At 44.3% G+C, this 12,944-nt stretch overlaps 2 protein-coding genes across 7 annotated transcripts; one reads left to right on the forward strand and one right to left on the reverse strand.

Moving 5' to 3' along the window:
• The first annotated feature begins 170 nt into the window (after window positions 1-170).
• LOC142991275 (cell division cycle-associated protein 7-like) lies at window positions 171-4,193 on the forward strand. Its single transcript, XM_076141344.1, has 9 exons — window positions 171-235; window positions 732-848; window positions 1,185-1,502; window positions 2,127-2,219; window positions 2,400-2,552; window positions 2,687-2,830; window positions 2,955-3,104; window positions 3,770-3,906; window positions 4,076-4,193. Exons 1-9 carry the CDS (start codon window positions 209-211, stop codon window positions 4,125-4,127), a joined length of 1,191 nt encoding a protein of 396 aa, XP_075997459.1. The 5' UTR covers window positions 171-208; the 3' UTR covers window positions 4,128-4,193.
• A 491-nt stretch (window positions 4,194-4,684) lies between these two features.
• On the reverse strand, window positions 4,685-12,857 carry sp1 (sp1 transcription factor). 6 transcript variants are annotated; one of them, XM_076141048.1, is made up of 6 exons: window positions 12,766-12,857; window positions 12,102-12,178; window positions 9,527-10,922; window positions 6,863-7,004; window positions 6,428-6,618; window positions 4,685-6,234 (listed from the first exon to the last, which is right to left on the reverse strand). In XM_076141048.1, exons 1-6 carry the CDS (start codon window positions 12,770-12,772, stop codon window positions 5,927-5,929), a joined length of 2,121 nt encoding a protein of 706 aa, XP_075997163.1. In that variant the 5' UTR covers window positions 12,773-12,857; the 3' UTR covers window positions 4,685-5,926. The 6 variants fall into 6 exon arrangements, with proteins under 6 accessions (XP_075997163.1, XP_075997162.1, XP_075997165.1 ...); XM_076141047.1 differs by having other exon boundaries at window positions 6,863-7,022; XM_076141050.1 differs by lacking the exon at window positions 12,766-12,857 and adding an exon at window positions 12,714-12,738 and having other exon boundaries at window positions 6,863-7,022.
• Between the last annotated feature and the right edge of the window lie 87 nt (window positions 12,858-12,944).

The following is a 12,944-nucleotide window of genomic DNA, read 5'->3' on the forward strand; positions in this document are numbered from 1 at the left end:
GCCTTGGGAATGTGATAGCAGTTTCCCACACACTCCCACACACCTGCATGCACACTACCCACTGTCCACTGAGCAGCGTGTTGTGAGAATACATGACATTTATATTGAGTCAAAGCAAAATCCTCCGAAGTCGAAAGCTCACAAAGTTTCTTTTTGTCACAGATAACCCTCAGTTGAAGATGTACGAGAACTTTCAGACAAATCAAGGATGGGTGAGATACTGTACACACAACTGGTGAGTGTGCTTTAACTCAGAAACATTCATTAATTACACAGCACATTTTCTCTCTTCATGTTTCTTTCCGTGTTGTTTTTCTTAAACGTATTAATTGCACACATATGCAATAAAGATCTTTTGGGGTGAAGTTTGTTGTCATATTATAATGTATGTATTTTGAACATTATTTTGAAAATGAATGCCGTCACACAATTTTAGTTTTAAATTGAAAATATACAACCTACAATTTAAAAATAATAATAATTCGTTTTGTTGTCCAGGACACTCCTTTGGGGCGGAATTAGGGTATAAGGTCACACACATGCAGCAATACATCAGCGTCCAGTTTTCAATCAAGCTTGATTGGACGGGGGGCGGGGTTAGCGGGGTTAACAGCAGAAACGTGTATGTGTGCGCGCCGCTCAGCTTCAGCGAGGACAAAATGGTAATGTAACATAACATTAAGACACTTTAAGATAGAATTTGTTGTTGTTATTGTTGTATTTTTCCTCAGGCGGGGACTTTGGGACCGCGGCTGGCTGATGTTTTTGCAGAGGAATCTGACGACGATCGGACATTTTACGGCTTTTCGGACGGTGAACTCGGCGACCACTGCGACAGTGTACAATATGTAGGTTTAATAACGGTTTTAGATGCACATTCCACCAGTCCCTGCTTGATATGTATTATATAGAAGGAAATACTTTTAGATATACCGATGCCAAAGACCATATGTGGATTTATTGTCACAGAAAGCGTGTTTTCATCACTTTCTTAATCAGTTTCACTTAACTCCTGATGACAACTCTTAACTGCATCGCACACAGGTTATTTATTGTTTACTTCTGCTATTTTGAGACTGAAATGACAGGTCTATTATGTGAATCCTATGATCCAAGAGTCGTACAACCAGTTACAGTAATTCTGAAATGGAAGAAAATACTTAAACACTGTTGCTTTCAATTAGAACTCACAAGTTGGAGATGGATGTGAAGCCACGGCAGATCACGTCCCTATACGCTCCGCTGTTGCCCGGCCCTTCAGCCTAAGGGTGGCCCTGCGCTCCAAGCCACCTGCACCCTCGTCCACTGATGATGATGATGAGAAGGAAGAGGAGAAAGTGGTGAAGAAAGTGGCGAAGAAAGCAGGAATCAAAGGGAAGAAGGAGTTGCATGTGAAATTCAAAGATGAAGAAGAGAGGCCTTCGAAGGAACCTGGCTTCGACTCAGCTGACGACTCATTCTTGGCCAAGCGAGAGCAGAACATCAAGGCGAACAAAGCAATGGTAACTCCCACACTCGCACGCACACACACACACACACACACACACACACACACACACACACACACACACACACACACACACACACACACACACACACACACACACACACACAGGATACTGTAACACTGTAGTCACACGGAGGCCACCTGGGGCCAATGATGAGAATCCAGCGTGGCCTTGGCAAACTCGGTTATAGGGAGTACAATGCTCCCCATCACCTCAGTCCCTTAAATGAATAAGTAGTTAAACTGAAGGCCTAGGGTCTAGAGTAGTGGTGTGTGTGCTGCCTTTTGCCCAGTGAATGCCCAGTGTGCTTGGCTCTATCTGGCCATGACTGCACAGGACAAGAGGATGGATGGATGGATTCTCTGTAATTATGTTCTGTTGTTTTGAGCGAACCATTTATACATTCATCACTCTGCTTATTTGCCTTTGATTGGGATGGTGAGTGTATACTGCATTGTTTTCAGAGGTTACATGGCAAATATGTACAGAACCAGGGCTCTTCATGTCAAAAATGTGTGTCCTTTCAGTTGTACGTGTTGGCAAATTTAACCTATAAATGACTAAAGGTGTTTCCAGTATTGTATGGTTCTTATATTTTGTTATCTTCTGTTCTCACAGTTGGCTCAACTGATGGCAGACCTGCAGAAGATGCCAGGAGGGGCAGGGATTCTGAAAAAACAAGCAGGCAAACAGTCAAAAGACAAAAGCTCTGTGAGTAGAAGATGATCACTTCTTGTACTCTTCCTAGATGGTAGTTGTTCAGGAAGGGAGTGGACTATTCTTAACATTGCTCCTCTGCTCAAGTATGTCTTGAGTGAACCAGAAGTGAACAGCATGTAATAACAGTATGTTAGAGCAATATAGTTTATCTTTATTCAACTGGGCCTGCAGCGTCCACCGCGCTCTAGTGGGGGTCCACGGGAGTCTAGGAGGAACCCGGAGCGGGCGTCTCGCAGGCAGACCCGCTCCATGGGGGGATGTGAGGATCCTTCAGCCCCCCATGAGAAGGAGCTGGAGCTCAGCCTGGAGGATGAGCTGCTGGAGGTCAGCTGCTGTATTGATGATTACTTAGCTGCTAAATGGAGTAGGCCCAAGTTGGACTACTTCCAAAATCAGGGCCAATTCAGAAAGGAGAAAAGATTTGAAAACCACAAATTGTCACTCACCTTTGCGTTCAGGTACGCCGAGCTCCGCAGCGCAGAGGGACCCCAAGACCTAATCAGAGCAAACCTCATATTGTGCGTCCTGTGGAAGATATCACAGAGGATGAGCTTCTGCTGGTCGCAGACAACATGACGGAGAAAGTCTACAACAGAGTCACAGTGAGTTATTGCACAGTCAGCATAACGAAAAACACTGGACACTGTTGGAAATTTTAGAACAAAAGATAGAAGTAGCCATGTGAATTGCAAGGAGATTCTAATTAAATGTGTTGAATGTCTCCAGGGCTCCACGTGTCACCAGTGCCGTCAGAAAACGGTGGACACCAAGACGTGCTGTCGCAGTGAGGACTGCCGTGGCATTCACGGTCAGTTCTGCGGGCCATGCCTGAGGAACAGATATGGAGAAGACGTCAAGAAGGCGCTGCTCGACCCGGTATGCCCAGGCTGCACATACACACATACTACACGCAGCTTACAGTGTTACCATATTCATTATTATGATTAAATGCAGAGGTGTTCATGCTTACATCAAGGTTGGGTTAAGTTAGAAAGCGATGTCAGTCTTCAAAAATAGCTGCATTTGTATTGTGTGCCATGTTACAATTTCTTCCTTCTATGGTAATTTGCTTGTTTCTCATACACACCTGGTCATCTGAGGATAGGGGCTCTCTTGCTGAATTACCTCATCTGAGGTCCCTTCCTTTTCATGAGCTTGAGCTGGGTTTTCGGCATAGCTTTCTCTTCTACAATGTCCCTCTTTGGTTGCATGAGCTTGCTAACTTTTGTTGTTTGAATTGTCCAATGTCCAATTTGAACAAGAGCAAAACGTTGAATGTCTTGCATGTGAACAAAACAAAATGTTCCATGACACAATGGGACAAAAATATAAAGTCAACTTGGATACTTTTATCCAAAGAGCAGAATTCCCTCCACATGATACATTTTATCAATTTATGATATGAGAAGATGTGGCCGTGCAGTTATGTCATCCTTGGATCTGGTAGAGATAAATAAGAATATAAAGTTGAAAACAAATGTTTATACAAGTGTTATCACAGCACACCTACTGCAATTATTTGATATTTGTTTCTTCTCCAGGAGTGGCACTGCCCCCCCTGTCGAGGCATTTGCAACTGCAGCTTCTGCCGCCAGCGTGACGGCCGCTGCCCCACCGGCATTTTGCTCCCCCTGGCTCAGTATCACGGCTTCTCAGACGTCCACTCCTATCTCGTCAGGTTCGTAGCTGTTAAGAATAGAACTTGAACCAATCCTTGTTTTTCAAATCAGTGAAGTTCTAGGGAGAGAATATGCTGGTGAAATGTCAGTATTTTAGTACACAATGTAGAAACTACAACAAAAGCGTATACAACCTGGAGGGTCTGACGTCATGTTTTCTCCTTGCAGCCTCCGCAACAAACTGAAGGATGGGGATGATGTCGATGCTGCAGAGGAGTGATTTCCAGACACTAGAGGGAGCAACTGGCCAAACTATTGTCCTATTCTGGGATTGTTCATGTTTTTACTATCACTGTTAAATGCTAGAATTATATTTTTACAGAAATAAACTACTTCTTAATTAACCGCTGGTTGGGTTTGTAAGACTGACAAATGATGCAAAGACATGAGAGCTTTGTATTCAGAATTTTAATCCAACTGTTGGCATTTGTAGTAGTATATACACACAATATAAAATCCCTTGTTTAAAACAGCGGGTGAAGACATAAGGGCACTTGATATCCAATGAACTTGGTCTATGGTTTTCAAGAACAGACATAGTTTGACATGATTCATTTCCCAAAGTAGTCATTCTGAAACAGGCTTGGACAGTGTTAACAAAACAAAAAACCATTACCTCCATACATTTTGGAACTTAATTGAACAACAAAGGATGTTTTGCCTCGAGTCGGATCTTTCCAGTTAGATCTTGAATATGTGCATAAGAGTAAAAATGGTTAGAGAGTTAACCAAAGGAAAAAAAACAAACTGAAGTTAAATTTACAAAAGGAGCATGAACCTTTGGTTTGAGCTTAACATATGTATGTTGTGGTGATGACAATAGTTAATTCTGACATGACTAAAGACATTTCCACAAAGATAAAACAAAAACTGATTTGAGTGCAAGGCAAAGTCACAAGCTTAAATGATAAGTATACCACAGGACACGGTGTACTGGAAGATTGGACCTGTATAGAACAGACAGGCTCAAAGGTTTAGACATATACAAATCTACATATAAAAGTGATAACATAAGATTAAGATTGTGCATGAGACTCATACAACTTAGCGGCAATCAGAAGATAATCCTGCCTAAGTAAGATTTTTTTGTAGCCTTTACCAAAAATATATATACATACAATAAATCAAAAGTTTTTTTTGCTGAGATAAACCTATCAAAGCATGATGGCTTGAATTTGTGTACCTACAGAAGAGGTCAAGGTATTCTAAGGATGTGTCCTTAAAACACTTACATCATCACACTCATTAGTGCATCTGGCCCTGAACTCGTTGTTTGGATGTATCCCAGCCCTCCTTTAGAGCGTCACACCAACATAAAAAGATGCGTTCCCGTGATGTTTGGGTTGTTTTTTTGGACACTGATCTCCCAAAACTGCAACCACAGAAATCTGAGAATACAATATTTACTGCCTAAGATAAGGGTGATGACATACAAATTGAGTTTTAACCATTACGGTCTAAAGTGGGCCAGTCTGAGAGGCGTTGATGCTCAGGGACAGCCGGCAAGTTTAAGATGGCAGAATATGCCGGTGGTTCAACAGGGACAAGTAGGGTAACGCAGCCCTGGACAACGTGAGACAAGGCCTTATTAGTAGTGTCATCTCTTCATGAAAGGGACTATAGAGGAACTGTTACATGCTACCACCTCCACACTGGTGTGTCGAAGTAGTAGCATGATTTTACTACAATCCAACTGTCAACAAGTTAGACCGGATCTTCAAGAGGGCTTAACGTCAAGTGTGGTGCCATTTCCATTCAGGATAAATAAGAATTCATGATTTCTCTGGTTTTGATCCAACGTGTCTCATCCACTCAACGACGCTTCACTGCTGCAGCTATCTAAATACAAAAAGGGAAATTAATCTTGTCGCCACATTTTCTGAGACAAAATGTCCGTTTGAAGCCCTTGAGGAGTTGCGTTTCTGCAGCCCTTTTTTAACCTTAAAAGTCAGAATGTAACACACACACACACACACACACACACACCGTGGCCGTCTTCCTGCTCCTCCACCACCATCCTTAGTAGCTGTTGCCATTGATCTGGTGAATGTCCACTTGCATCATGTTGATCCCGCTGCTGGCTAATCGTGCAATGCTTTCTGCAGATAAGGTTTCCATGGTGACGATGGTGTGCTGGTCACCGCCGCCCACGACTCCCGCGCCGCTTTCGGAGCCTGCGCCGGGGGAGGCCGCGTCGGTGGAGATGGTGCCGCTGGTGGCGCCGGTGGTTGTTACTTTCTTGTTCATGTGGGTCTTGATATGCTTAGAGAGGTGATCGCTGCGCATGAAGCGCTTTGGACACTCGGGACAAAGGAACTTTTTCTCACCTGAGTGGAGATAAAAAAGGGTTACTTACACAGCTGTACCTGGGCAGCACTCACACTCAAAGACACTACAAGATGTGTAGTGAAAAGGTCAAGTCATGAGGAATAATGCAGATGTAGTAGATTGCAGATGGATCGCTGCCACATACAGACATAAAGATGGAAGTTGCAGAATAATACGAATCCTTGTCTTTACCTGTGTGTGTCCTCTTATGGCGCTGAAGCTCGTCTGATCGGGTGAATCTTTTGCCGCAGAACGACCAGCCGCAGACGAAGGGCCGTTCGCCTGTGTGCCAGCGGAGGTGGGCCCTCAGGTGGGAAGTCTTTCCATAGATCTTCCCACAGCCGGGGATGTGACAGATGTGCTGCTTCTTTTTGGTTGGATCACTGTATATTGTCACAAACAATACATTGGAGAAGAGAATTAATGATGTGGAAGATAATTCTACTTTAAGAGAGAATGAATCGGTTGAAACGGGAATACACAGTTTCAGTTATACAGATGTGTTGTTCCACAGGTCCTTTAAATCTTTACATTAATCACAAATCTCCCAAATTTCTAAACATTACTGTACAGAAAACATTTATGCTTGGTCAGGAAGTTAATGTAGAGTTGGTTGAAGTGACGTACCGTGCCTCTCCATCCTTACAGAACGGACAGGTACAGGCTTCCCTCCTGTTGCGTCGTCCTTGTGGTGTTGGACTCATATCTTCCTCATCCAGGGGTTTGCCATCGTCCAAACTGTCGCCCCCTGTCTGCAGCCCCTGCTCTCCTGTAGTGATGAGATAGTCTTTGTAAACAAGACAATTACAATGTGACTTTCAATACTGTTACGTTTACATTTAGTCATCTGACATGCGCTTTTATCTGACACGACGTCTTTATGAGATTTGCGTACAACACAAACAGAGATCTAGTCCAGAGAGAAAAACAAGACTTAGTGCCAGGCATCTTAAAACTAGTGGAACAACCTGACATACATGCCAAAAGGCTGAAGAAGTATAGATAACAGTTTTTTGTTGTGTGATCTCCGCCTTTTCTCGGTTTGTCGGTAGTTGTGAAAGTGTCCGCGAAAGAGTTGGGTCTTTCATTTCTTTTTTAAAGGAGCTCAGTCTGTGATAGGTTGCTGAGAGGCATGCTGATATCCATGCTGGGACTGTACAGTCTTCTAGAAAGGAAGGACCGGAAGAGTTGCGTGTCGTGAGCATAGGAATGGCAAGAGCAGGCTTGCAAATTGAGTTTGTTTATATGGAAAAGAGAAGGTGTCCAAGCACTGCACCCTGAGCTACCCCTGTGGACAAGCAGGGGTAGACACGTCCCTGCACCATTACACTCCTAAAGATCTCCCTGAAGGACAGGGGTTGAGGCCTTGCAACGTTACACCTAACTAACCGTACAGCCAGTTATGTCCCTGCGCGTGCTCCAAGATGTCAGCAGGGAGGCCTGCTCGCTATCCCAAAAATCATGTACTACGCTCCTTTTCTTTGGGGAAAATTAACTTCCTGCACTTTTTAAAGTAGGCAAACATTTACGATCTGACAGAAAAACGAACCTTTTAAAATGCAGATACACAAGATGTGAGCAATTTTTTTGTAGGAGTGATAAGCTACCTTTTAGCTTAGCTGAGTGTTAAGTAGTGTAACTATTAGTTCAAATGACATCACTTTTGTAAGTAAGTTTGGGTGGCATCACTGTTGAACCTTGTTTACTGGATGACCCCACTCTGTTAGTTTGATGACATCAATAATATGTATTTAAGTAGCTGTAGTAACTGATAGTAACACTGGAAGGAACAGTTTTTGATGGTACAATAGAAAGTGCATGTGGACGTACGCTTGAATTGGCAATTTAATGTTTTCTAATTTACCAATGTAACGAAAAGTTACTTAGTCTTGTCATGAGGGTGACGCAATATGGATGTAGTGTCCAGCGACAGCGACAGCGGATAATACTTGGAGCTAAACAGTGCGTGTACGTGGCCAGGAGGAGGCCAGCCTCTTGGAAAAGGGAACGTAAACCATGAAACTATTGTCTGGTCAGTCAAGATGGCTGGTGGCTGGTGAAAAGGTAAAGGATGCAAGCTGGACCAAGTGATAGTATTTCACAGTTTGGTGTTAACTGCAGTCGACATGCCCGGGTCTGTCCGGTGCGTTGGATTGTGGAGGGGGGGTGCGCTTGCCCGGGGCAGGTTAGGGGTGAGAATGTGTTGAGGTCAGATGTTGTAATATAATCACTTGGGATATTCTATGTTATAATCCAATTGAGATTTCTACTTTTAACAGACGACAGGCTGTGTGCTGTGTGTTCTCGTCACATTAAACAATTAACATAAGTACTCCTAGGTTACAATCAACTGAAGTACTGTTAGGTTACATAGCCTCCAGGCTTTAACTGCTAGGTTTGTGTGAAAGTACTCTATTGTCAGTGTTGACAAAAGGTGGTTTGTAAAATCAGCAGCTCAGCATTTTTAAACCATCAGGCCTAATAGTGGGTTATCACATGTTTTGATAACATGGACAGGGCAAATCAGCACTTAATACAGTATGACAAAGGACCTACAGCTCACAAACAACACATGAAATGGAAACTGACATATAATTCATAAAGATGTTGGGAAGGACTACCAACGGCAGAACTGAAAGAGGAGTTAGTGTTTATGTCACAGCCTATGTATATGATATAGATACTACCACAGCAGTTATGAGAGCAGAGGGATCTGAGTGCTGCGCCACAAACAAAAAACAATTTGAAATGGAAACAAACACTCAGTGCAGTTAGGAGCTCAAGGAGACACTGGACCAGGAGAACTGGTTCAACCAGTATAGTGCAGCTCAAACAGTAGAAACCAAAGGGATCAAACCAACCTACAAGATTATTGCATTTCAGGGCAGTTAACAGGACTTAATTAAACACAAAGCTGTAAGGACCTCGCTGTAAAGCAGTCAAATATTTACTCAGTACAACTACCTGTATCCCCCTACAGTACACATACTGTGTGATTAGACCCAGCTGAAATTGTAGATTGTTTGTCATTAACCAGCTTGTCAGGCTGTATTTGAACAACAACAAAATGAGAACCCAATTCAAAATACAGATACTATACTGGGTGTGGTCTTTGAGGAATAAGGCCTCAGTGGGCCCATGGACCTTCCCATACTCAAGGATAGCTCATGGCACTTACTCACAACTATGGATTTGTTCATGGTTTGATTAGAATATACATGTTTAATATACATTTGGTTTGACATCAATGAGTCATACAGGCTAATAGAGGAGAGCATACAGCAAACTGACCTGTACCATCAGAGATGGTAATGGGAACTCCATGCAGCTGATGCATCTGCAGCCCGGAACCAGCCAGTGAGTTGAGATTGATGGTCTGGAGGCCTGGGATCTGCACCGTGTTGACAGATACTCCTCCAGCTGCACCGGCCCCCTGAGTCTGGCCCAGCTGAGGGAGAGACTGTACCGGGGCCAGCGTGATCTGTGTTCCTGTCGGGCTCTGGATCTGAATAGTTTGCCAGCTTACCTGGCCATTGGGGCCTACGGTGCGCAGCAGGAGAGGACCCGTGTTTGGCATTATTTGAAGATTCTGAAGCCCCTCCTGGCTGAGTGTCGGAGCAGCAAATACCTGACCGCCTGCGGTCGAGACAGTACCAGCTTGGATACTCTGGAGGGAAGCACCACCTTGGATAAGCTGCTGAGGTTGAATAAGGATCTGCTGTGGCTGCTGTACCTCTCGGTTGTCTGGCTGTATCGGGACACCAACAGAAGACACCGTGTTCTGCTGGAATGTCCCTGTGGCTGCTCCATTGCTGTTGTGTGTCTGGGTCATTCCATAAGAAGAGGGTTTCTGTGTGGTGACAGTGGTGATGCCAGTCATGTACCCACTGGAACATACAGGCTGCTGCTGTTGCTGAACTAGTTGATGGTTCCCCCCTGTATCCCCTCCTCCATCTGTACTACTGGCTCCAGTACTGACTGGCAACAAAGTGATGTTTCCATTAAGGGACAGGGGCATGTTTGCCAGGAATTGGGGCTGGTTCTGTAATACACCATTGCCTAAACTAAAATTTTGTATGGGGATGGCTCCTTGTAAAAGACTGGGCATAGATATGATGTTTCCTGCTCCACCTGCCCTATTGGTTGTAGCAATGAGCTGCTGGCCGTTAGAAGAGGACACAATCTGAAACTGCTGCCCTTGTCCAGCGGCAGAGGCAGGATCCTGCTGAGCATGGGTGAACTGCAGTGACTGGCCATCCACTGTCTGAAACTGAGGAATAACCTGGTACTGAATATTAGGCATTACACTTGATAGAGTGGTAAGAACTTGCTGACCCTGCAGTGTTGGAGCCTGGGCTACAACATATTGTTGCGGCTGCTGCATCTGCTGTCCCTGAGTGCATACAGCAGGGGCCAAAGATGACAGAACGTGTCTGTTCTTGCTGATGTCTCCTCCTGCCATCACCACTGAGGAGTCGGTGGTGATCGTGTTGGTGCCTGAGGTTGCTTGAATGCTCAGAGGAACAACCTGCCAGCCGTTGGCAGTGGAGGTTAAAACTCCTTGGGTCAGGTCTAGCTGCTGGTGCTGGTTGTGTTGTGCTTGATCAGAGGAATCATTTTCTCCTGGGGTGTCGATTCGACTGCAAGTAGCTGCCAATAGGGCAAGAGGCGATGGCTGCTGTGAATCCTAGGGGGAGAATAAACAAAGCTTTCTAGCTTAAACAAATTACAGATGTTGCAGCTTTAACAATGAATATATCCTAAGTTGTGTCTCGGGGGACAGGATCTTACAATGCCGGATTTCTGCCTGAATGATTTCTAGACTGAATATATCACGCCATCCCCTGATTGTGACACAGCTGACAAAAGCAACATTTGGTTTTGACCGAATGCCCAGTAAAATTACATTTTCACAAGTATCCCTTTTGGCTCTGGTTAGGTGAGCGAACCCCTGAACGCACATGTCCAAACCAGAAAAAGGCCAAGTTGAGTCAACAAGTGTGGATTTGTTACGAGATTTCAGAAGAGAAATGGCTCAACCAGTTATTGAAGTACTTCTTCTGTGCAAAAGAAATAATTAAAACAGCATTCAATCAAAGGTTAGGTTTCAGTTTCATTGTAGGCTGCGCTGTTAGGCCTGGTTTGGTCCTGTGTTAATCTCCAGTCTGAATCTTACAGTTTGTACACTGAGGGGATGCACCCCCTCTGTAAATGCATGCGTTTGTGTGTTTGTGTGATATGAGGGGGTGCAAGTTAAATTTCAATTGCATGCGATTTGCTGTGAATTGCATGCAACATGATGATGAATAAAGTATCTTGTCATAAGTAACGATTCATTTTAACTTTAAATTAAAATATATTCCAATTTCTAACAAAACAATGCGAGGTTCTTCCACATTATATTGACTGGGAGTGTAACATCTCCAGCGTGTCACAGACAGTGGGCCGGAGTTGGGGGGAAGAATATGGGAGGGATCACATTCTTCCCACAGCAGCGGCGGGCTCGGCTTCCCCTCCCCCCAAACCCACCCAACTCCCTCCCACACTTTAATTTGGCCCTATAAACTGACTCACTCGCTCTAGCCACCCCCTCCGAGGACAGCCAAATGGGCCGAGCGACTCGCACATGAAGCGCCGGGCTTTGACGGCAACACCCCGTGTGGGCGAAATTTACCTGCCCATTTCCCACCCCAATGACATGTGCTCCGGAGAGAAAATCAACAAGCCTGGACACTGGCACAACAACAGAAATAAATCACACAAGCAAAGAACCATAAGAGAGAGTGGAGAGTGATGCTAGATCTGTAGGTTAACGAGCATTTCATTTGCAAAATATTCAAGTTAAAGCGTCCGGGTTTGAACCTACTTGTGAGTTTGTTGTGTTACGCTTTTGACCGAAGCCTCCGCCGCCCTCCACAGCGGCCATTTCATCCTGCTGCTGATCTGCGGAAGAAGAGTTTTGTAAGATCACGAAGGGGACTACACAACTACTCGCATTCCATACTACACTGACAACGTGCAAAGCGAGATAAAAACATATACACCGTATCGTTTAATAGTAACAAAACTTAAAGCAGTATTTTGAAAATGCAGACAAAGACGAAGAAGAATCCATGCCACAAGTGCTCGAAAGGCCAGCTAGCTCACTGGCTAAGCTAACACGAAGTCACAACTAGCCTACCTATATAGAAACATTCTCGAGAGGTACATCATGGCGTTACCTGTACTATTAAGTATAATAACACGGCTAGCTTACGGGGGCCAATGTTAGTTAATAGTGCACATACGAAGTGTCAACGAAGAACTTATCAAAGTTCCATTACTGTTAAGCAGTTAGCAGGCTAAATGTTGTTAGCTGCGTACCAGCAATTAAGTAGTCGGGCGCTTTTAAACTGCTTGAGACTCGAGTTGGTAAATCGCGTAATATTACTTTTACAACTGCGAGCACAATGGCTGCTTCTCCTCCCCTATCTGTCACCTTATAGTGATGATCGCCGCAACGCACAACTGAATAAAAAAAGTTCACTTACTGCTCATAATTTGAAGACGGGAGGAGTTTCTCTGCGCTTTTTTCGGGTTGACAACTTTTTACTACTTCACACAAACTTGACGAGCTCTCCCTGTTAAGGGGAAAGGCGGGAGCGTTTGATTTATGAAGCCGGGTAGCGGGGTGGATTCCTAGTTCCACCTAGAGTAATGAGGAGTAGTG

This window comes from Genypterus blacodes, unplaced genomic scaffold (assembly GCF_046128005.1).
Source record: "Genypterus blacodes isolate CSIRO-AG114 ecotype Tasmania unplaced genomic scaffold, CSIRO-AGI_Gbla_v1 ptg000017l_1, whole genome shotgun sequence".
Taxonomy (NCBI): Eukaryota; Metazoa; Chordata; class Actinopteri; order Ophidiiformes; family Ophidiidae; genus Genypterus; species Genypterus blacodes.

Coding starts and splice junctions, on each gene's coding strand:
- LOC142991275 (XM_076141344.1), top strand. CDS start 209: ATGGGTGAGATACTGTACACACAACTG. Junction 236..731: donor AGATACTGTACACACAACTG/GTGAGTGTGCTT, acceptor ATTTTTCCTCAG/GCGGGGACTTTGGGACCGCG. Junction 2,220..2,399: donor AGTCAAAAGACAAAAGCTCT/GTGAGTAGAAGA, acceptor CTGGGCCTGCAG/CGTCCACCGCGCTCTAGTGG.
- sp1 (XM_076141047.1), bottom strand. Junction 10,923..12,101: donor GTAACACAACAAACTCACAA/GTAGGTTCAAAC, acceptor TTCTCCCCCTAG/GATTCACAGCAGCCATCGCC. Junction 7,023..9,526: donor TACCATCTCTGATGGTACAG/GTCAGTTTGCTG, acceptor TTGTTTACAAAG/ACTATCTCATCACTACAGGA.